Source organism: Vidua chalybeata, chromosome 32 (genome assembly GCF_026979565.1).
Source record: "Vidua chalybeata isolate OUT-0048 chromosome 32, bVidCha1 merged haplotype, whole genome shotgun sequence".
NCBI classification, from domain to species: Eukaryota; Metazoa; Chordata; class Aves; order Passeriformes; family Viduidae; genus Vidua; species Vidua chalybeata.
In genome coordinates this window covers 155290-175472 of record NC_071561.1, presented here as the reverse complement: position 1 = coordinate 175472, position 20183 = coordinate 155290, and the positions used below count along the sequence as shown (strand labels likewise).

Below are 20183 nucleotides of genomic sequence, written 5' to 3'. Positions count from 1 at the left end.
CTCGGTGCCCCCCGTTGCTTTGGGGGGGGGGGGGGGTGACACAAAGGGACAATCCCGGGGTGACCCCAAAATCCCCCCCCGAGAGCCGGGGGGGGTCCAAGCCTTTATTGCGGGGGGGGAGAGCGGGTGACAACGGCGCTGTCCCGGGACACCGGGGGGGGCACACCGGGGGTCAGGAGGTGCCACCGCCGCCGTGTCCTGCCCGTGTCCCCCCGGTGTCCCCACGGTGTGCTCGGGGTGTCCCGGGGTGTCCCCTCGGTGTCCCGCTGTCCCGGTGTCCCCTAGAAGCCGCGGAAGGCGCCCACGGTGACGTCGAAGAGCCGGGGCTCGCGGATGCCGCCGGTGTCGAGCAGGAAGAAGAACGGGCGGCCCCGGAGCTTGACCGGGACGGCGGCGGCGGCCTCGCTGCGGTGGGCGCGGCCGGACACGTCCCGCAGCGGCACCGTGAGCGTGCGGCGGCCCAGGCCGAGCGGGCCCGGCGTGCGCAGCGCCACGGCGGAGCCGCCCCGCAGCAGCGTCACCCGGTGCACCGAGCGCAGCGGCAGCAGCCAGCCCGCGGCCACCGTCAGCGAGCCTGCGGACACGGCGGGGGGACGCGCTGGGGACGGCCCGGGAGCCTCGGCACCTCCCCCCCGCCCGGGCCCGGTGCCGCTGCCCTCGGCGCGGTTCGGTCCCGGTGCGCTCCCGGTGCCGCCCCCCCGAGCCCTTCCCGTGCCCCTGGAGTGACCCTGGAGTGACCCCGGGGTGTCCCGGTCTCCTCCCCCGAGCCCGGTCTGGCTCCGCTCCCGCGGGCCCGCGGTGATCCCGGTTCCTCCCGGTTCCTCCCGGTTCCCTCCCGGTTCCGCTCCCGCCGCCCCGAGCTCGTCCCGGCCCCGGCCCCGCTCCCGCGGTACCGACGGTGAGGCAGGACGCCGTGTACGCAAAGCGCCACTTGTTGTCGCGGGGTCGCAGCGGGTCGTCGGGACCGGGACCGGGAGCGGGAGCGGGCGCGGGGCGCAGCGCCGTGAAGGCGAAGTGCGCCAGGTAGGCCCAGAAGAGCCCCTGCCCCGCGCAGAAGAGCCCCAAGAGGCGGAAGAAGCGGCTGCGGTCGTGCTCGTACAGAACCACGTCCCGCGACGCGGCCGCCGCCGCCACCTCCAGCGCCGCCCGCGCCGCCATGACGGGCAGCGCCGCCGGTACTTCCGGGTCACACCGCGCGGTACTTCCGGGTCACGCAGCGCACCAGCCAATCGGCTTCGGCGAAAGAGGAGCCGCGGCCAATCGGCTTTCACGTAGCGGCTCAGCCAATCGGCTGTGGCTCCAATTCCGGCTCAGCCAATCAGATTCCGTCCCCGCGCTGCCATCTTTGTTGCTGGCGCGCTCCCGCCCTGCCCTCAGTGCCCCCCCCCTTAAAGGCGCCGCGGGCAATTATCGCTCATTAGCCAATGATCACTCATTAATCACTAATCAATAATCAATAATCGATCGATTTATTTACAAAACTCGGGGGCACCGAAAGGACTCGAACACGGGACGGGGGCCCGGGGAGGGGGCGGGGATCTCCAACGTTCACTTGAGAAACGCGACCTCCGGAATCTTCCCTTCCAGCTGGAACGGGGGAAACGGGAAAAACGGGAAAAACGGGTGAGAAACGGGAAAAACGGGGAAAAAATGGGTGAGAAACGGGGAAAACGGGGAAAAACGGGTGAGAAACGGGAAAAACGGGGAAGAAATGGGTGAGAAACGGGGAAAACGGGTGAGAAACGGGAAAAAACAGGGAAAAATGGGTGAGAAATGGGAAAAATGGGGAAAAACGGGTGAGAAACGGGAAAAAACGGGTGAGAAACGGGAAAAAACGGGGGGAAACAGGAGAGAAACAGGAAAAATGGGACAGAAATGGGAAAAACGGGAAAAACAGGAAAAAAATGGGAAAAACGGGTGAGAAATGGGAAAAAAAATGGGAAAAACGGGGGAAAAACAGGAGAGAAATGGGAAAAAATGGGTGAGAAATGGGAAAAAACAGGAAAAACGGGAGACAAATGGAAGAAATGAGGGGGAAAAAGGGAAAAAAAAAGGGGGGGGAATGGGAAATAAATGGGAAAAAAGGGAATTGGGGCCAACTCACCTTGAGCTGGGTGAAGACCTGCCCGGCCTGGCCGTAATCCCAGTCGTTGTCCTGGAGGCACCTGAGGGAGTTTGGGGGGATTTTGGGGATTTTTGAGGAGTTTTGGGGATTTTGGGGGGATTTTTTGGAGCAATTTTCAAGGGGATTTTGGGGAGATTTCAGAGATGTTTTCCAGGGATTTTTAGGGAATTTTGAAAGGATTTTTGGGGCTGATTTGAGCCATTTTGAAGCAATTTTTGAAGGGATTTTGGACCCATTTTCAGGGGGTTTTTAGGCAGTTCTGGGTGTTTTTTCAGACAATTCTGGGTGATTTTTCAGGCAGTTCTGGGTGATTTTTTATACAATTCTGGGTGATTTTTAGGCCGTTCTGGGGTGGTTTTTAGATGATTCTGGGTGATTTTTTCAGACAATTCTGGGTGATTTTTCAGGCAGTTCTGGGCGATTTTTCAGACAATTCTGGGTGGTTTTTGGGCCGTTTGGGGTGATTTTTCAGGCGGTTCTGGGGGGTTTTTTACACAATTCTGGGTGGGTTTTTCAGGCAGTTCTGGATAATTTTTTACACAATTCTGGGTGATTTTTTACACAATTCTGGGTGTTTTTCAGGCGGTTCTGGGTGATTTTTAGGCCATTCTGGGGTGGTTTTTACATGATTCTGGGTGGGATTTTCAGGCAGTTCTGGGGGGTTTTTTTTACACAATTCTGGGTGATTTTTGGGCCGTTCGGGGTGATTTTTTACACAATTCTGGGTGATTTTTTTTTGACAATTCTGGGTGATTTTTGGGCCGTTCTGGGTGATTTTTTACACAATTCTGGGTGTTTTTTTAAGGCGGTTCTGGGTGATTTTTAGGCCATTCTGGGGTGGTTTTTAGATGATTCTGGGTGGGTTTTTCAGGCAGTTCAGGGTGATTTTTTACACAATTCTGGGTGATTTTTTTTTGACAATTCGGGGTGATTTTCGGGCGGTTCTGGAGGGTTTTTTTACACAATTTGGGGTGATTTTTCAGGCGGTTCTGGGTGATTTTTTACACAATTCTGGGTGATTTTTTTTTGACAATTCGGGGTGATTTTCGGGCGGTTCTGGAGGGTTTTTTTACACAATTTGGGGTGATTTTTCAGGCGGTTCTGGGTGATTTTTTACACAATTCTGGGTGATTTTTTTTTGACAATTCTGGGTGTTTTTCAGGCGGTTCTGGGGGGTTTTTCAGGCAGTTCAGGGTGATTTTTTACACAATTCGGGGCGTTTTTCAGGCGGTTCTGGGGGGTCTCTGCCGTGTTTCGGGGCGCTCTGCACTCACTTCTGGGACCACTCGAGGTTCATGCCCGACTGCATGGCGAAGGCCGCCAGCATCTCCTGCTGCTCGGCCGAGAGCGTGGGCACGGGGCTGGAGGAGGGCGTGGGCGCGGGCAGGGCGAAGGCTTTGCGCAGCTCCTCGGGGCTGGCACCGCGCACAAACAGCTCGTCGTTCACGATGCACAGCCTGGGGGGACGGGGGGAATGGGGTGGGGGGGGGAAAAAGGGGGTTTGGGGGGGAAAAAAGGAGGTTTGGGGGGAGTAGATGGGGTTTTGAGGGGTAAAAATGGGGTTTGGGGGGAAAAAAGGGGGTTTGGGGGAGTAAAAGGGGGTTATGGGGAAAAAATCGGGATTTGGGGGGAAAAAAGGGGGTTTGGGGGGGAAAAGGGGGTTATGGGGAATAAAAGGGGATTTGGGGGGGAAAAATCGGGGTTTGGGGGGAAAAAAAGGGGTTTGGGGGGGGAAAAAGGGGGTTTGGGGGGGAGTAGATGGGGGTTATGGGAAATAAAATCGGGGTTTGGGGGTGGGAAAATGGGGTTTGGGGGGGAAAAAGGGGGGTTGGGGGGGAAAAATGTGGATTGGGGGGAAATGGGGGTTATGGGGGAAAAAATCGGGGTTTGGGGGGGAAAAATGGGGAATGAGGGGACAAACCAGGGGGTTTAGGGACAAGCCACAGGGTTTGGGCCAGGCCCAGGGTTAATCCAGGCCCAGGTTTAATCCAGGCCCAGGTTAGGCCAGGCCCAGGTTAATCCAGGCCCAGGTTAATCCAGGCCCAGGTTAGGCCAGGCTCACCCGCTGTTCCCGGCCGGCACGGCGATGAACATCCGCGTGAACGCCCGCACCGAGTCCCGCGACTTCCCGTCCACTGCGGGAACACGGCGGGGTCAGAGACAGGGGAAAGGGGGGAAAAACGGGGGGAAAAGGGGAAAAAAGGGGAAAAATGGGAAAAAAAGGGAAAAAAAGGGAAAAAAGGGAAAAAAAGGGAAAAAAAGGGAAAAAAAGGGAAAAAAAGGGGAAAAAAAGGGAAAAAAAGGGAAAAAAAAGGAAAAAAAAGGAGGGGGGATAAGGGAAATGTGGGGGAAATATGGGGGGAAAAGGGAAAAACGGTGGGAAAATGGGGAAAAAAGAGGGGAAAAGGAGGAAAAGGAAGAAAAAAAAAAAAAGGAGAGAAGAAGGAGGAAAAAAAGGAAAAGAAGAGAAAAAAGAGGGAAAAAGAGAAGAAAAAAGAGGAAAATAGTAAAAAGGGGAAAAAAGAGGGGGAAAGGAAGAAAAAAGGAAGAAAAAAAGGAAAAAAAGAGAGAAAAAGAGGGAAGAAGGGAGGAAAAAAGAGGAAAATAGTAAAAAAAGGAGAAAAAAGAGGAGAAAAGGAGTAAAAATGGAGGAAAAAAGAGAAAAAAGAGGGGGAAAAAAGGAGGAAAAAAGGGAAAAAAGAGGGAAAAAAAAAGCAGGAAAAAAAGGGGAAAAAGAGGAAAAAAGAGGGGGCAGAAACAGGAAAAGCAGGGAAGAAGGGAGAACAGGAAGTGGGACTCGCCTTCCTTGAAGATGCCGTGCACGGTGAAGCAGAGCAGCGTGTTCTGGAACACAGGGGGGGGTCAGGGGGCTCCGGGGGGCCCGGGGGGGGGGTCCCCCAGCCCCCCCCTCACCGTCTGAGCGCAGATGTCCACCACGAAGGAGTTGACGTCGTGCTGGGTCTTGGGCAGCTCGTTCAGGAACGCCACCACGTTCAGCCTGGTGTGCTTGAGCAGCTTGAAGCGCATGGCTGGGCAGGGGAGAGCCCGAGCACGGCCTCAGAGCGAGGGAAGAGCGGCCTGAGACCGCCCCGGGGGTCCCCAAAAAAACCCTCCAAGTGTGCCCCAAAAAACCGTCAAAACACCCAAAAAATATCCCTGAAACCGCCCCGGGGGTCCCCAGAACACCCTCCAAGTGTGCCCCAAAAAACAACTAAATAACTTAAAAATATCCCTGAAACTGCCCCAGGAATCCCCAAAAAACACCCTCCAAGTGCGCCCCAAAAAACAACAAAATAACTTAAAAATATCCCTAAAACTGTCCCAGAAATCTGCAAAAAAAAACCTCAAAGTGTGCCCCAAAAAACACCAAAACGCCCCAAAAACCTCCCTAAAATATCCCTAAAACCACCCCAGAAATCAAAAAAAAACCCCACAAAATAACTTTTCAAAGTCTGCCCCAAAATACCTCAAAATACCCCAAAAATCTCCCTAAAACTGCTGCAGAAAAAAAAAAAAATACCACACAAAAAATTTAAAAAATCCCCAAAAATCCCCCCCAAAACCCCCTGGGAAAAAAAAAAAAACAAAACCCCAAAACCCCCTAAAAAAACCTTAAAAAAAAAAAAAAAATCCTCAAAACCTCCCTAAAAAAAAATCCAAAAAAAGCCCAAAACCACCCCAAATTTCCCCAGAAAAAAAACCCTAAAAATTAAAAATAAAACCCCAAAAAAGCCCAAATTTCCCCCAAACCCCCCCGGCTCTCACTGGGGTCCTTCAGCTTCTTCACGTTCCGGCTGTCCTTGAAATACTCGTTCAGGCTGTTCCTGGGCAAAAAGCAGATTTTAGTGGGGTTTTAGTGGGATTTTAATGGGATTTTAACAAGATTTTACTGGGATTTTATAGAGGAATTAATGGGATTTTAATGGGATTTTAATGGGATTTTATAGAGGAATTAATGGGATTTTAATGGGATTTTATGGAGAAATTAATGGGGAATTAATAGGATTTTAATGGGGTTTCAACAGCGAATAAACAGGGAATTAATGGGATTTTAAGAGGATTTTAAGGGGATTTTCATGTGATTTTAACGGGGAATTAACAGAATTTTAATTGGGATTTTAATGGGATTTTAACAGGGAAGGATTGGGATTTTAATGGGGAATTAAGAGAATTTTAATTGGGATTTTAATGGGATTTTAACAGGGAATGATTGGGATTTTAACGGGGAATTAACAGAATTTTAATTGGGATTTTAATGGGATTTTAACAGGGAATGATTGGGATTTTAACGGGGAATTAACAGAATTTTAATTGGGATTTTAATGGGATTTTAACAGGGAATGATTGGGATTTTTATGGGATTTTAATGGGAATAAACAGAATTTTTATGGGATTTTAACAGGGCTGGGGGCGCTGCTCTGCTCCCCTTTTCCCTGTGGGGTTTTTGGGGTTTTTTAGGGGTATTTGGGGGATTTTTGGGCTGTTTTCAGGCTGTTTGGGGTTTTTTTGGTGGTTTTGGGTGTTCTGGCTGTTTTTGGGCTGTTTTGGGGCTGTTTTGGGGGCTCTGGCACCTGGGGGTGTTCTGGGGGTGTTTTGGGGCTGTTCTTGAGCTGGTTTTGGGCTGGTTTTGGGCTGGTTTTGGGCTGTTTTTGGGCTGGTTTTGAGCTGTTTTTGGGCTGTTTTTGGGCTGTTTTTGGGCTGGTTTTGGGCTGGTTTTGGGCTGTTTTTGGGCTGTTCTGGGCTGTTTTTGGGCTGTTTTTGGGCTGGTTTTGGGCTGTTCTGGGCTGGTTTTGGGCTGTTTTTGGGCTGTTTTTGGGCTGTTTTTGGGCTGGTTTTGGGCTGTTTTGGGCTGTTTTGGGCTGTTTTTGGGCTGTTTTTGGGCTGGTTTTGGGCTGTTTTTGGGCTGGTTTTGGGCTGTTTTTGGGCTGGTTTTGGGCTGTTTTTGGGGGCTCTGGCACCTGGGGGTGTTTTTGGGCTGTTTTTGGGCTGTTTTTGGGCTGTTTTTGGGCTGTTCTGGGCTGGTTTTGGGCTGTTTTTGGGCTGTTTTTGGGCTGTTTTGGGGGCTCTGGCACCTGGGGGTGTTTTTGGGCTGGTTTTGGGCTGGTTTTGAGCTGTTTTTGAGCTGTTTTTGAGCTGTTTTTGGGCTGTTTTTGGGCTGTTTTTGGACTGTTTTGGGGGCTCGGGCACCTGGGGGTGTTCTGGGGGTGTTTTTGGGCTGTTTTTGGGCTGGTTTTGGGCTGGTTTTGAGCTGTTTTTCGGCTGTTTTTGGGCTGTTTTTGAGCTGTTTTTCAGCTGTTTTTGGGCTGTTTTTGGGCTGTTTTGGGGGCTCTGGCACCTGGGGGTGTTTTTGGGCTGTTTTTCGGCTGTTTTTGGGCTGTTTTTGGGCTGTTTTTGGGCTGTTTTTGGGCTGGTTTTGAGCTGTTTTTGAGCTGTTTTTGGGCTGTTTTTGGGCTGTTTTTGGCCTATTTTTGGGCTGGTTTTGGGCTGTTTTTGGGCTGGTTTTGGGCTGTTTTTGGGCTGTTTTTGGGCTGTTTTTGGGCTGGTTTTGGGCTGGTTTTGGGCTGTTTTTGAGCTGTTTTTGGGCTGGTTTTGGGCTGTTTTTGGGCTGTTCTGGGGGCTCTGGCACCTGGGGGTGTTCTGGGGGCCGTAGGGGATGCTCAGCGAGCAGCAGGCGCCGTCGTGGTACGCGTCCAGCAGCCCCTGCCGGTCACTGGAGTCGTACACCGAGTAATACCTGGGGAAAATGGGAATTTGGGGGAAAAATGGGGGAAAAATGGGAATTGGGGGGGGAAAAATGGGAATTGGGGGGGGGAATGGGGGAAAAATGGGAATTGGGGGGGAAAAATGGGGGGAAAATAGGAATTGGGGGGGGAAAAATGGGAATTGGGGGGGAAAAATGGGAATGGGGGGGGGAATGGGGGAAAAATGGGAATTGGGGGGAAGAAAATGGGAATTTGGGGAGGAAAAATGGGAATTTGGGGGGGGAAATGGGAATTTGGGGGGAAAAATGGGAATTTGGGGAAGATAATGGGAATGTGGGGGGAAAAATGGGAATGTGGGGGAAAAATGGGAATGTGGGGGGAGAAAATGGGAATTTGAGGGGGAGAAAATGGGAATTTGGGCGGGGAAAAATGGGAATTTGGGGGGGAAATGGGGGAGAAATGGGAATTTGGGGGGAAAAATGGGAATGTGGGAGAAAATGGGGGGGAAATGGGAATTTGGGAGGAAAATGTGGATTTGGGGTAGAAATATGGGATTTGGGGGGGAAATTTAGGGGGTAATGTAGGGGGGTAAAATGGAATGTATGGGGGTAAAAAATGGATTTTGGGGTGAGGGAAAGGGGATTTTGGGGGGAAAATGGGGTTTGGGAGGGATTTTTTGAGGGATTTTTGGGTGGCTTTGTGGGTTTTGGTGGGGGGGGGGGGTTTGAGGCGAGTTCTGGGTGGTTTTGGGGAAGGTTTTTGAGGGGATTTTGGGGTTTTTTGGGGTTTTTTTTTGGGGCACTCACTGCTGGAGGAACCGCAGCACCAAAGCCTTGAGGTCGTCAGAGCCGAAGTAGCTGCTCTAAAAATGGGGGGGGGGGACACACAGTGAGACCCCCCCAGGGTGGGGGGGAGCCCCAAAAAGGGGGGAAACCCCCCGAAAAAAGGGGGGAAACCCCCCAAAAAGGGGGGGGTCCCACCTTGCAGGGCGGCAGCGTCGTGGGCGCCTCGACGTCGAAGGCGATGGGGGGGGGGAGCTCGTGGCCGTCCTGGGGGGGGGCACAGGGGGAAATTTGGGGGGTGGGGATCCATGGGGACCCCCCCAAAAATATTTGGGGGTGTTCCCGAACCCCCCCATGGCTCAGAGAACCCAAAAAAAAACCCCCAAAAACGGGTCAGAACCTCCCAAAAATATCGTGGGATGTCCCCCCCCCCAAAAAGGGGATCCCCACAGAGCCCCCCCAAACCCCCCCCAGAACCCCCCCAAACTCCCCTAAAACACCTCAGAGCCCCCCCCCGACCCCCCAAATCCTCTGAAACCCCCCAAAATTCCCCCAAATCCCCTCAGAGCCCCCCCCAGACCCCCAAAATCCCCTCAGAGCCCCCCCAAACTCCCCTAAAACACCTCAGAGCCCCCCCCCGACCCCCCAAATCCTCTGAAACCCCCCCAAAATTCCCCCAAAATCCCCTCAGAGCCCCCCCAAACTCCCCTAAAACACCTCAGAGCCCCCCCCAGACCCCCAAAATCTCTTCAGAGCCCCCCCCAAATCTCCTGAAACTCCCCAAAGTTCCCCCAAATCCCCTCAGAGCCCCTCAAATCCCCCAAAAATCCCCCCTAAAAATCCTCAATACCCCCAAATCCCCTCAGAGCCCCTGAAACACTTCAGAGCCCCCCCAAAATCCCCTGAGCCCCCCCCAAACCCCCCAGCCCCCCCGCTCACCAGGCGCAGCAGTTTCGGGAACCTCTCTCTGACGGAGCTGCCGGGGGGGGCACAGGGGGGTGGGGGGGGCTGAGCAGCCCCCCCGGGACCCCCAAACCCCCCCCAAAACCTCCCCAACCCCAGGAGACCCCCCCAAAGCTGCCCCACCCCCACTCGGGGGGGGGGGGGTCTGGTGTCACCCCCCCACACACCCCCAATTCTGTCCCTGCCCCTCCCCCCCCGGGGGGTTTTGGGGGGGGCCTGGGGGGGGGTCGTACCCTGGGGAGTTCCTGGAGATCTGCGGGGGTCCCTGTGGGTTTTGGGGTGTCCCTGGGTGGGTCCCTGTGAGTTTTGGGGTGCCCCCCATACCTGATGTAGCTGCCCTGGGTTTTGGGGTGCCCCGTACCTGATGTAGCTGTCCCTGTGGGTGCCCCTGTAGGTTTTGGGGTGCCCCGGATTTCGGGGTGCCCCGTACCTGATGTAGCTGCCCTGGGTTTTGGGGTGTCCCTGTGGGTTTTGGGGTGTCCCCCCTGTATTTTGGGGTGCCCTGTACCTGATGTAGCTGTCCCTGTGGGTTTCGGGGTGCCCCTGTGGGTTTTGGGGTGCCCCTGTATTTCGGGGTGCCCCTGTATTTCGGGGTGCCCTGTACCTGATGTAGCTGTCCCTGTGGGTGTCCCTGTGGGTTTTGGGGTGCCCCTGTATTTCGGGGTGCCCCGGATTTCGGGGTGCCCTGTACCTGATGTAGCTGGCCTGGTCGCGGAAGGCGTCGCACAGGGGGTTCCCGTCCAGCCACAGCTCCTGCAGCTTCAGCCCCTTCACCTTGTCCAGCTCCCGCTCCGACTTCAGCTGCAAGGGCACGGCTGGCACAGCTGGGGCACAGCTGGCACGGCTGGCATGGCTGGGGCACAGCTGGGGCACAGCTGGGCATGGCTGGCACAGCTGGCATGGCTGGGGCACAGCTGGGGCACAGCTGGGCATGGCTGGGCGTGCCTGGGGCACAGCTGGCACAACTGGGCATGGCTGGCACAGCTGGGGCACAGCTGGCACAGCTGGCATGGCTGGCACAGCTGGGGCACAGCTGGCACAGCTGGCATGGCTGGCACAGCTGGGGCACAGCTGGCACAGCTGGGCACACCTGGGCGTGCCTGGGGGGGCTCATGGAGAGGGCTGGGGGCTCCTAGAGGGGTCTCAGGCAGGGCTGGGGGGGGCTCAGAGAGGGGATTTGGGGTCCCACGGACAGATTTGGGATCCCAGGGACAGTTTTGGGGTCCCAGGGGTGTCTCGGGGTGCCAGGGGGGTCTCGGGGTGCCAGGGACAGTTTTGGGGTCCCAGGGACAGTTTTGGGGTGCCAGGGATGGTTTTGGGGTGCCAGGGATGGTTTTGGGGTCCCAGGGACCGTTTTGGGGTGCCAGGGATGGTTTTGGGGTCCCAGGGACCGTTTTGGGGTCCCAGGGGCAGTTTTGGGGTGCCAGGGGGGTCTCGGGGTGCCAGGGGGGTCTCGGGGTGCCAGGGACCATTTTGGGGTTCCAGGGGCAGTTTTGGGGTCCCAGGGACCGTTTTGGGGTGCCAGGGGCAGTTTTGGGGTCCCAGGGGCAGTTTCGGGGTGCCGCACCCACCTCGTTGCGGGACAGGTCGAGCACTTTGAGGCGCGGGGCCTTGAGGGGCAGCTCGGCCAGGTCGTCCAGGCGGAACAGGCGGTTACTGGCCAGGTTCAGGGACTGCAGCTGGGACGGACACGGGGGAGAAATGGGGAATATGGGGGAATGGGGGAAAAATGGGGGGGAAATGGGGGATATGGGGGAATGGGGGAAAAATGGGGGGGAAAATGGGGGATATGGGGGAATGGGGGAAAAATGGGGGGGAAATGGGGGATATGGGGGAAATGGAAAATGGGAGAAATGGGGGATATGGGGGGAAATGGGGAATGGGGGATATGGGGACATGGGGGATGGGGGGGACATGGGGACACGGGGGATATGGGGGATATGGGGAATGGGGGGAAAAATGGGGGGAAATGGGGGGATATGGGGAATGGGGGATATGGGGAATGGGAAATGGGGGGAAATGGGGGGATATGGGGGATATGGGGAATGGGGGATATGGGGGGAAATGGGGGAAATGGGAAATGGGGGGAAATGGGGGGAAATGGGGGGAAATGGGGGGATATGGGGGGATATGGGGAATGGGGGATATGGGGGGGAAATGGGGGAAATGGGAAATGGGGGGAAATGGGGGGAAATGGGGGGAAATGGCGATTGGAGAAAGAAAACGAGGAGTTTTGGGTGGGCAAAAAAGAGGATTGGGGGAACAGAGAGCTTGGGAGAAAGGAAAAGAATTTCGGGGGCAAAAGTCCCTGGGGTCCCAGGGGGGGTCTGAGGGGATCAGAATGGGATCCCAAAGGGGGGTCCCAAAGGGGGTCCCAAAGGGGGTCCCAAAGGGGGGTCCCAAAGGGGGATCCCAAAGGGGGGTCCCAAAGGGGGTCCCAAAGGGGGGTCCCAAAGGGGGGTCCCCAAAGGGGGGTCCCAAAGGGGGGTCCCAAAGGGGGGTCCCAAAGGGGGTCCCAAAGGGGGGTCCCAAAGGGGGGTCCCAAAGGGGGGTCCCAAAGGGGGGTCCCAAAGGGGTCTGGGGTCCCACCTCGGGGATGTTCTCCTCGATGATGCGCAGCACCACCCCCATGGAGCTGCGCTGGCTCAGCACCACGTCGATGCTCTGGGCCACCAGGTCTGGGGACAGGGGGGGGACATGGTGGGGACACGGGGTCAGGGCTGGCCCCTGCAGCCCCCCCAAACCCCCCAGAGCCCCCCAAACCCCCTGAGCTCACCCGGGTCCACGCGGAGGCTCTTGAGGTCCAGCGCCTGCTGGGAGCCGTCGTAGCGCTTGCTCATGCACAGCTGGGGTGGGACAGGGTGAGACCCCCGACCCAAAACCCCCTCTGAGCCCCAGAACCGCCCCAAAACCACCCCAAAACTCTCCCTGAGCCCCAAAAGCACCCCAGAACCATCCCCGAATCATCCCTGAGCCCCAAAACCTCCCCAAAACCACCCCAAAACCCCCTCTGAGCCCCAAAACCTCCCCAAAACCACCTCAAAACTTCCTCTGAGCCCCAGAACCACCCCAGAACCATCCCAGAATCATCCCTGAGCCCCAAAACCTCCCCAAAACCCCCTCTGAGCCCCAGAACCGCCCCAAAACCACCCCAAAACCCCCTCTGAGCCCCAAAACCTCCCCAAAACCACCTCAAAACTTCCTCTGAGCCCCAGAACCACCCCAGAACCACCCCAGAACCATCCCCGAATCATCCCTGAGCCCCAAAACCTCCCCAAAACCATCCCAAAACCTCCTCTGATCCCCAAAACTGCCCCAAAACCACCCCAAAACTCTCCCTGAGCCCCAAAACCACCCCCAAACCACCCCAAAACTCTCCCTGAGCCCCAAAAGCACCCCGGCGCCATCCCAAATCCACTCCAAGCCCCCCAAGCCCCCGGCCCACCTTGAGCTGCTCGATCTCCTCGGGTTTGAGCTCGTTCTGCAGCGACTGCGGCGGCGCCGAGGAGTTGATGACGATGACGACCTGGGGGAGGGGCTGGGCTGAGAAACTTCCAGAACGTTCCCAGCCCCGTTCCAACCCCACTCCGGCCATCCCATCCTTCCCAATCCCAGCCCGGTCACATCCCAACCCCCACCTTGCAGTTATCCCATTCCCACCTCGCTGATCCATCCCAGAAATCCCATAAATCCAATCCCATAAACTCCATCCGATCCCATCCCCTAAATCCCACAAATCCCATCCCATAAACCCCATCCCATTCCTATCTCCCTGATCCCAACCCATCCCATAAATCCCATCCCATAAACCCCATCCCATCCCGCTCCCATATCCCTGAACCCATCCCATCCCATCCCATAAATGCCATCTCAGAAATCCCACCCCAATCCCATTCTCCTGATCCCCCAAACCCCAATCCCACAAACCCCAATCCCCAAACCCCAACCCCAAACCCCAAACCCCAATCCCCCAAACCCCAATCCCAATCCCAATCCCACCTTGTAGTTGTCCCTGTCGGTGATTTTCCGCGACACCTGTTTGAGGGCGCTGGCCGTGGTCGCGTCCTCCACGTAGAACTGGGCCCGGTTGTGGTCGTAGTGGAACTGCAACGGGGCCGGGGGGGGTTCGGGGCTGGGCTGGGCTCCCAAATCCCCCAAAATCACCCCAAAATCACCCCAAAATCACCCCCAAATCCCTCCAGGATCCGGGGCTGGAACAGGGCCCTCCTGAGATCCGAAATGCCCCAAAATCCCCCCAAAACCCCCCAAAATCCCCTCAGGATCTGGGGCTGAAATAGAGCCAAGACTCCAAATGCCCCAAAATCCCCCCAAAATCCCCTCAGGACCCGGGGCTGGAACGGGGCCGGGATCCCAAATGCCCCAAATCCCCCAGAACGGCGCTGACCTCGACGGGGGTGAAGGGGACGCTGCAGAGGTTCTGGATGGAGCTCAGCAGCCAGGACTTGTCGTACTTCTTCCCGTAGGGGATCTGCGGGACGGGAGCGGAGCTCAAACTCCCCACTCCCAATCCCAATCCCAATCCCAATCCCAAATCCAATCTGAAATCCAAACCCAATCCCAAACCCAAACCCAATCCCAATCCCAATCCCAATCCCAAACCCAATCCAAAATCTAATCCCAAACCCAGTCCCATCCCACTCCCACCCCAATCCCATTCCTAATCCCAACCCCAGCCCAATCCCAATCCCCGTTCCCAATCCAATCCCCATTCCATTCCCAATCCCACCCCATTTCTGTGCCCACCCCCAATCCAATCCCAATCCCATTCCCACCCGATCCCACTGCCATTCCCGTTCCCAATCCAATCCCATTCCTACCCCATTCCCACTCCCAATCCCAAACCCGTTCCCAATCCTGTTCCCAATCCCGTTCCCAATTCCCGTTCCCAATTCCCAATCCCATTCCCAATTCCCAATCCTGTTCTCGCCCCTGTTCCCAATCCGATCCTGTTCCTGGCCCCGTTCCCGTTCCCAATTCCCGTTCCCAGTTCCCGTTCCCAATTCCCGTTCCCAATTCCCGTTCCCAGTTCCCGTTCCCAATTCCCGTTCCCAATTCCCGTTCCCAATTCCCAATCCCCGTTCCCAATTCCCAATTCCCGTTCCCAATTCCCGTTCCCAATTCCCGCACCGTGATCTTGAACCAGCTCCTCCTGCCGCCGTCGCGGCCGGCGCCGCCCCCGCGCTCCCCGGGCTCCCGTTTCACCGTGATGTTGATGTTGGCCAGGCGGCCGGAGCGCGGCGCGTACGGCACGCTGCCGGCGGGAGAACCGGGAGTCACCGGGAGTCACCGGGAACGGGATCAGAAACGGGATGGGGAACGGGAACGGTCAGCCGGGAATAACCGGGAACAGGATGGGAATGATCAGCCAGAAATCACCAGAAATCACCGGGAAGCACCAGGAACGGGATGGGAACGGGAACGGTCAGACGGAAATCACCGGGAATGGGATCGGGAATGGGAACGGTCAGCCGGGAATAATGGGGAATAACCCGGGAATAACCGGGAACGGTCAACTGGGAATAACCGGGAATAACCCGGGAATAACCGGGAACTGTCAGCCAGGAATAACGGGGAATCACCAGGAACAGGATCGGGAATGCCCAACTGGGAATAACCGGGAACAGGAACGGGAATGGGAACGGTATCGGTCAGCCGGGAATGACCGGGAATAACCCGGGATGGGCCAGGATCAGCCGGGAACAACCGGGAATCACCCCGGGAATCACCCCGGGAATAACCAGGAACCTCCCCCGGTGCCCCGGTGCCCCCCGGTGCCCCGGTGTCCCGGCACTCACTACCGCCCGCGGGGGCCGTCGTGCGGCTCGGCCATGGCGACGTCGCCGTCGTCCTCGTCGGGGCGGGCGCGGCGGGGGCGGCCCCGGGGGTTCACCTCGCTGTACATCTTCCCCCGGAACGGCCCCCGGCCCTTCCGCCGCCGCCCCGGGAACGCCCGCCCGCCCACACGGTCATCGTGCTCTGGGGGGGACGGCGGGGGTGGCACCGGCACCGGCAGCGGCACCGGGAGCGGCCCCGGGCCCTCCCCCGGTCCGGGCTGCCCTCCCCATCCCGGACCCCTCACCGGGCACCGGCCCCGGGGCTCTCCCAGCGCGGCTCCATCACCCCGAGCCCCCTCCCCGCCGCTCCGGGAGCACCGGGAGCACCGGGAGCGGCCCCGTCCCGCTCCAGAGCCTCACACCGGGCACCGCCGCCGGCCCGGGGACACCGGGAGCGGCCGCGGGCGCCCTCCCGCCGCGCTGCCGGTGCCGTCCCCCTCCCCGGTGCTCCCTCCTCTCTCCCCGTTCCCCCGGCACCGTCACCGACCCCGGGGCTCCCGGCCCCGCGCCCCCTCCCCGGGGTCTCTCTCCTCCCGGTGCCGTTCCCCGTTCCCGTGTCCCCCCCTCCTCTCCCGGTGCCGTTCCCCGTTCCCGTGTCCCCCTCCCCTCCTCTCCCGGTGCCGTTCCCCGTTCCCGTGTCCCCCCCTCCCCTCCCGGTGCCGCCCCTCCCCCGCTCCCGGGCCTACCGCCCCCCCCGGGCCTGCCCGGCCGGGCTCCCTCCCGGCCCCCGCCGCGGCCCGGGGCTGCCCTGCGGGCCCTCCCCGCGTGCCCCCCGCGCGCCCCCGGTGCCCGCCGAGCCCCCGGTGCCCCCGCCCCGCTCACCGCTGTACCCGCCCCCCTTCCCCTCCTCCGCCATCGCCGCCGCCGCCGCGGCCTCCCCGCCGCGCGTCCCGCTGACGTCACTTCCGCCCGCCGGGCCGCCCGCGCACGCGCGGCCGCCACAAGCGCTCCCCCCCCTTCCGCCCCCCCCGAGGCCGCGGGTTCGAGTCCCGGCCCGGGAAGAAAAAAAACCACGAGGCGGGGCTGGGGGGGCGCAGGGTTTATTGGGGGGCTCGGGGGGGGCTGCAGCCGCCCCAAAGGCTCCCCGCGGGCTTCAGGCCAGCCCCCAGACCCCTTCCTGGCGGTCCCAAGGCTTCACCGGGGGGCTTCTGTTCCCACGGGGGTCCTGCAGCCCCCCCCCCCCCGGTAATTCAAGGGGGTCGGAAATGGGGTCCTGCAGCCCCTTTTGGGGGTCTGCGCCCCCCCGGAGGGACCCCGAGCGCTTGAACGGGGTCCCAAGGCTCTGACCGGGGGCTGAAGGAGACCCGAGGGGGTCCCACGGCCCCCCCAGGCTTTGTGTCGAGCTCCACCCCCCCCCTTTTTGGGGGTCCCGGGGCTCCCACGGGGGTCCCGCACCCCCCAAATGTCCGTGGGGTTCACAGCTCCCCCCCCACCCCACCCCGGGGGTCTCACAGCTTCCATTGGGGTCTCCATCCCCCAGGGGAGGGTCCTGCAGCCCCCCCACCCCAGATCTCCTGGGGTGTCTCCTCCCTCCCCAACCCCTTTTTGGGGGGTCCCAGGCTCTGTGGGGGTCCCCAGCCCCTTTTTGGGGCTCCCGTGGTCCATGGGGAGGGGGCTCAGAGCAGTTCCAGGATCCCCAACCCCCCCCCAAGGAAGGGAAAAGGGGGGGCCTGAGGGGTTTTGGGGTCCTGGGAGGTTTTGGGGTCCCAGGGGGGGGTTTGGGAGCTCCCAGGGGGGTTTTTGGGGGGTCCTGGGGGGTTTTTGGGAACTCCCGGGAGGTTTGGGGAGTCCCGGGGGGGGGGGATCTGGGGTCCCAGGGGGGTTTTTGGGGGGTCCCAGGGCGTTTTTGGGACCTCCCAGAGGGGTTTTTGGGGTCCCAGTGGGGTTCTGGGGTCCCAGGGGGGGTTTTGGGGGGTCCCAGGGGGGATCTGGGGGTCCCAGCCCCGTGTCCGTGCGCGAGCCCCGCGGGGCCGAGTCCGAGCGGGAATTTGGGGCCCGGAGGAGCCGTCTCAGGCCAGGAAGACGACGAAGACGATGAAGAAGACGATGAGGATGAGGAAGATCTTGAGCAGCAGCCAGCGGTTGGACGAGACCGACTGGAAATATTTGAGGATCTCGCCGTGAGCCGCCTCCACGTTGAGCTGAGCGTCCTCCACGCCCGAGTCGATCCTGGCAGGGCCGGGCGGGGGAGAAAGCCGGGGAGATCGGGGGGAAAATTGGGGGAAAATTGGGGGGAAATGGGGGAAATTGGGGGGAATTAGGGGGGAAAATGGGGGGGAAATTGGGGGGAAATTGGGGGGGAAATTGGGGGGAAATTGGGGGGAATGGGGGGAATTCAGGGGGGAAATTGGGGGAAAATTGCGGGGAAATGGGGGGGAAATTGGGGGGAAAAATGGGGAGATTGGGGGGAAAATGGGGGGAAATTGGGGGGAATTAGGGGGGAAAATGGGGGGGAAATTGGGGGGAAATTGGGGGGAAAATGGGGGGAAAATGGGGGGAAATTGGGGGAAATTGGGGGGAATTGGGGGGGAAATTGGGGGGAATTAGGGGGGAAAATGGGGGGAAATTGGGGGGGAAATTGGGGGGGAAAATGGGGGGAAAATGGGGGGAAAATGGGGGGAAATTGGGGGGAATTGGGGGGAAATTAGGGGGGAAAATGGGGGGGAAATTGGGGGGAAAATTGGGGGGAAATTTGGGGGGAAATTCGGGGGGGAAATTAGAGAAATGGGGGGGAAATGGGGGAGAAATTGGGGAGATTAGGGGGAGATTGGGGGGAAATTGGGGGGAAATGGGGGGAATATTGGAGAAATTAGCGGGGAAATTGGGGAAAATTGGGGGGAAATTGGGGGGAATTCAGGGGGGAAATTAAGGGGAAATTGGGGGACATGGGGGGAATTCAGGGGGAAAATTGGGGGGAAATTAGGGGGGAAATTGCGGGGAAATTGGGGGGGGAATGGGGGGACATGGGGGGAATCAGGGGGGAAATTAGAGAAATGGGGGGGAAATGGGGGAGAAATTGGAGGAAATGGGGGGAAATTATGGGGAAATTTGAGGAGTCAGGGAAATGAATTTTGGGGAGCCAAAGAGGGGAATTCTGGGGCTCAGGGAGGGGAATTTGGGGGCTCAAAGAGGGGAATTTTGGGGAGCCAAAGAGGGGAACTTGGGGGCTCAAGGAAGGGGAATTTGGGGGCTCAGGGAGGGGAATTCTGAGGCTCAAGGAGGGGAATTTGGGGGCTCAGGGAGGGGAATTTTGGGGGCTCAGGAAGGGGAATTTTGGGGATTCTGGCACCTCTGGATGGTCTCCTCCTGCTCCTTGACCATGTGTGCGAGCTGCTGGAAGATGGAGCCCAGCTCCACGATGGTGGACTCGATGTTCTGCATGGTGTCAGCCCGGCTCTGGATGTACGAGTCCTGGGGGCAGGGCCACGGCTGCTGGGGCTGCCCCACAGCCCCCAAATCCCTTTTTCTTTGTTTTTTTTTTATGGGGGGGGATCCAAACCTGCTCATCCAGCAGCTGCAGCTGCTGGCTCGTCCTGCTGTCCATGTCGATGGCCACGGCCCCCGAGCGCTGCGGCTCGGCCTGGAGCACGGCCGGGCTGCCTGGGGAGGGGGAGCCCCCGAATCCTCGGCACCCCAGTCCCCCTGGAACCCCCATTCCCTCCCAGATTCCCCTGGAGTTCCCCTGCAATTCCCATTCCCTCCCAAATTCCCCCAAAGTTCCCAGTTCCCACCCAAATTCCCCTGGAGTTCCCCTGCAATTCCCAGTTCCCACCCCAATTCCCCTGGAATTCTCATTCCCTCCCAAATTCCCCCAAAATTCCCCTGGAATTCCCAGTTCCCTCCCAAATTCCCCCAAAATTCCCCTGGAATTCCCAGTTCCCTCCCAGATTCCCCTGGAGTTCCCCTGGAATTCCCAGTTCCCACCCAAATTCCCCCAGAATTCCCATTTTATCACTCGTAATTCTCCCAAAATTCCCCTGGAATTCCCCCAAAATTCCCAGTTCTCACCCAAGTTCCCCTGGAATTCCCAGTTCCCACCCGAATTCCCCCGAAATTCCCCTGAAATTCCCAATTCCCTCCCAAATTCCCCTGGAATTCCCCTGAAGTTCCCACTTCCCACCCCAATTCCCCTGGAATTCTCAGTTCCCACCCAAATCCCCCAGGAATTCCCAGGAATTCCCAGGAATTCCCAGCTCACTGAGGTTGTTGGCGGCCAGGGCGGAGACGGGGGCGCGGGAGAAATGTTCCCGTCGGCTGCGCTGCTGCTTCAGGTTCTGGGGGAAAACGAGGGGAAAATGGGGAGAAAAGGGAGAGAAAATGGGGAGAAAAAATAGGGGAAAATAGGGGGGAATGTCAGGAAAAATTGGGGAGGAATAGGGGAAAAAATGAGGGGGAGAAAGAGCAAAGAAAGGCGGAAAATGTGGAATAAGGAGGAGAACAGAATTGGAGAAAGTGGAGAAAAAGAAGTGAGAGAAGCAGCAGGAAAGTAAAAAAAGGAAAAGTGGGGGGAAAAGGAGAAAGTAGGAAAAAAAAAGAGGAAAAGGGAAAAAACATGAAAGAGAAAAGATGTGGTGAAAAGAACAAGGAAAAAAAAAAAGAGAAAAGGGCAAAAAGGTAAAAGTGGGAAAAGAGGAAATGGCACAGCAAGGAGGGAAAAGAAAAAAGAGGAAAAAGAGAAAAGAGAAAAAGAGAGAAAAAGAGAATATATAAAAAAAGAGAAAAAAAGGAAAAGATAAAAAGAGGAAAAGAGAAAAAG

At 57.9% G+C, this 20183-nt stretch overlaps 3 protein-coding genes across 5 annotated transcripts in view; all 3 read right to left on the bottom strand.

The window, feature by feature from the left end:
• Window positions 1–60: 60 nt before the first annotated feature.
• Window positions 61–1385, bottom strand: TMEM223 (transmembrane protein 223). Its single transcript, XM_053968088.1, has 2 exons — window positions 894–1385; window positions 61–574 (listed from the first exon to the last, which is right to left on the bottom strand). Exons 1-2 carry the CDS (start codon window positions 1156–1158, stop codon window positions 282–284), a joined length of 558 nt encoding a protein of 185 aa, XP_053824063.1. The 5' UTR covers window positions 1159–1385; the 3' UTR covers window positions 61–281.
• A 65-nt stretch (window positions 1386–1450) lies between these two features.
• Window positions 1451–16329, bottom strand: NXF1 (nuclear RNA export factor 1). 2 transcript variants are annotated; one of them, XM_053968069.1, is made up of 21 exons: window positions 16250–16329; window positions 15389–15569; window positions 14721–14844; window positions 13978–14061; window positions 13572–13676; window positions 13018–13098; window positions 12349–12418; window positions 12162–12250; window positions 11144–11251; window positions 10264–10373; window positions 9549–9585; window positions 8808–8876; window positions 8634–8689; window positions 7752–7859; window positions 5891–5949; window positions 5039–5154; window positions 4927–4969; window positions 4188–4260; window positions 3400–3582; window positions 2105–2165; window positions 1451–1587 (listed from the first exon to the last, which is right to left on the bottom strand). In XM_053968069.1, the coding sequence occupies exons 1-21, from the start codon at window positions 16281–16283 to the stop codon at window positions 1549–1551; spliced, it is 1830 nt and encodes a 609-aa protein (XP_053824044.1). In that variant the 5' UTR covers window positions 16284–16329; the 3' UTR covers window positions 1451–1548. The 2 variants fall into 2 exon arrangements, with proteins under 2 accessions (XP_053824044.1, XP_053824045.1); XM_053968070.1 differs by having other exon boundaries at window positions 5891–5943.
• Window positions 16330–16451: 122 nt separating this feature from the next.
• Window positions 16452–20183, bottom strand: part of STX5 (syntaxin 5) — a 7694-nt gene continuing 3962 nt past the window's right edge. For both annotated transcript variants that reach the window (XM_053968075.1, XM_053968076.1), the window contains 4 exons: window positions 19626–19701; window positions 18927–19027; window positions 18717–18838; window positions 16452–17596 (listed from right to left, as the gene is read on the bottom strand). In XM_053968075.1, the coding sequence (XP_053824050.1) occupies window positions 17437–17596; window positions 18717–18838; window positions 18927–19027; window positions 19626–19701 (459 nt within the window). In that variant the 3' untranslated portion in view covers window positions 16452–17436. The remainder of the gene's footprint in view (window positions 17597–18716; window positions 18839–18926; window positions 19028–19625; window positions 19702–20183) is intronic.

What these genes read in the sequence shown, in the direction of transcription:
- TMEM223 (XM_053968088.1), bottom strand. Translation starts at nt 1,158, where the DNA reads ATGGCGGCGCGGGCGGCGCTGGAGGTGGCGGCGGCGGCCGCGTCGCGG. An exon ending in GGCGTCCTGCCTCACCGTCG is followed by an intron (nt 575 to 893) that starts GTACCGCGGGAG and finishes CCGTGTCCGCAG; the next exon opens with GCTCGCTGACGGTGGCCGCG.
- NXF1 (XM_053968069.1), bottom strand. Translation starts at nt 16,283, where the DNA reads ATGGCGGAGGAGGGGAAGGGGGGCGGGTACAGCG. An exon ending in GAGCCTCCGCGTGGACCCGG is followed by an intron (nt 12,251 to 12,348) that starts GTGAGCTCAGGG and finishes CCCTGTCCCCAG; the next exon opens with ACCTGGTGGCCCAGAGCATC. An exon ending in TCGACCTGTCCCGCAACGAG is followed by an intron (nt 10,374 to 11,143) that starts GTGGGTGCGGCA and finishes GTGCCCTTGCAG; the next exon opens with CTGAAGTCGGAGCGGGAGCT.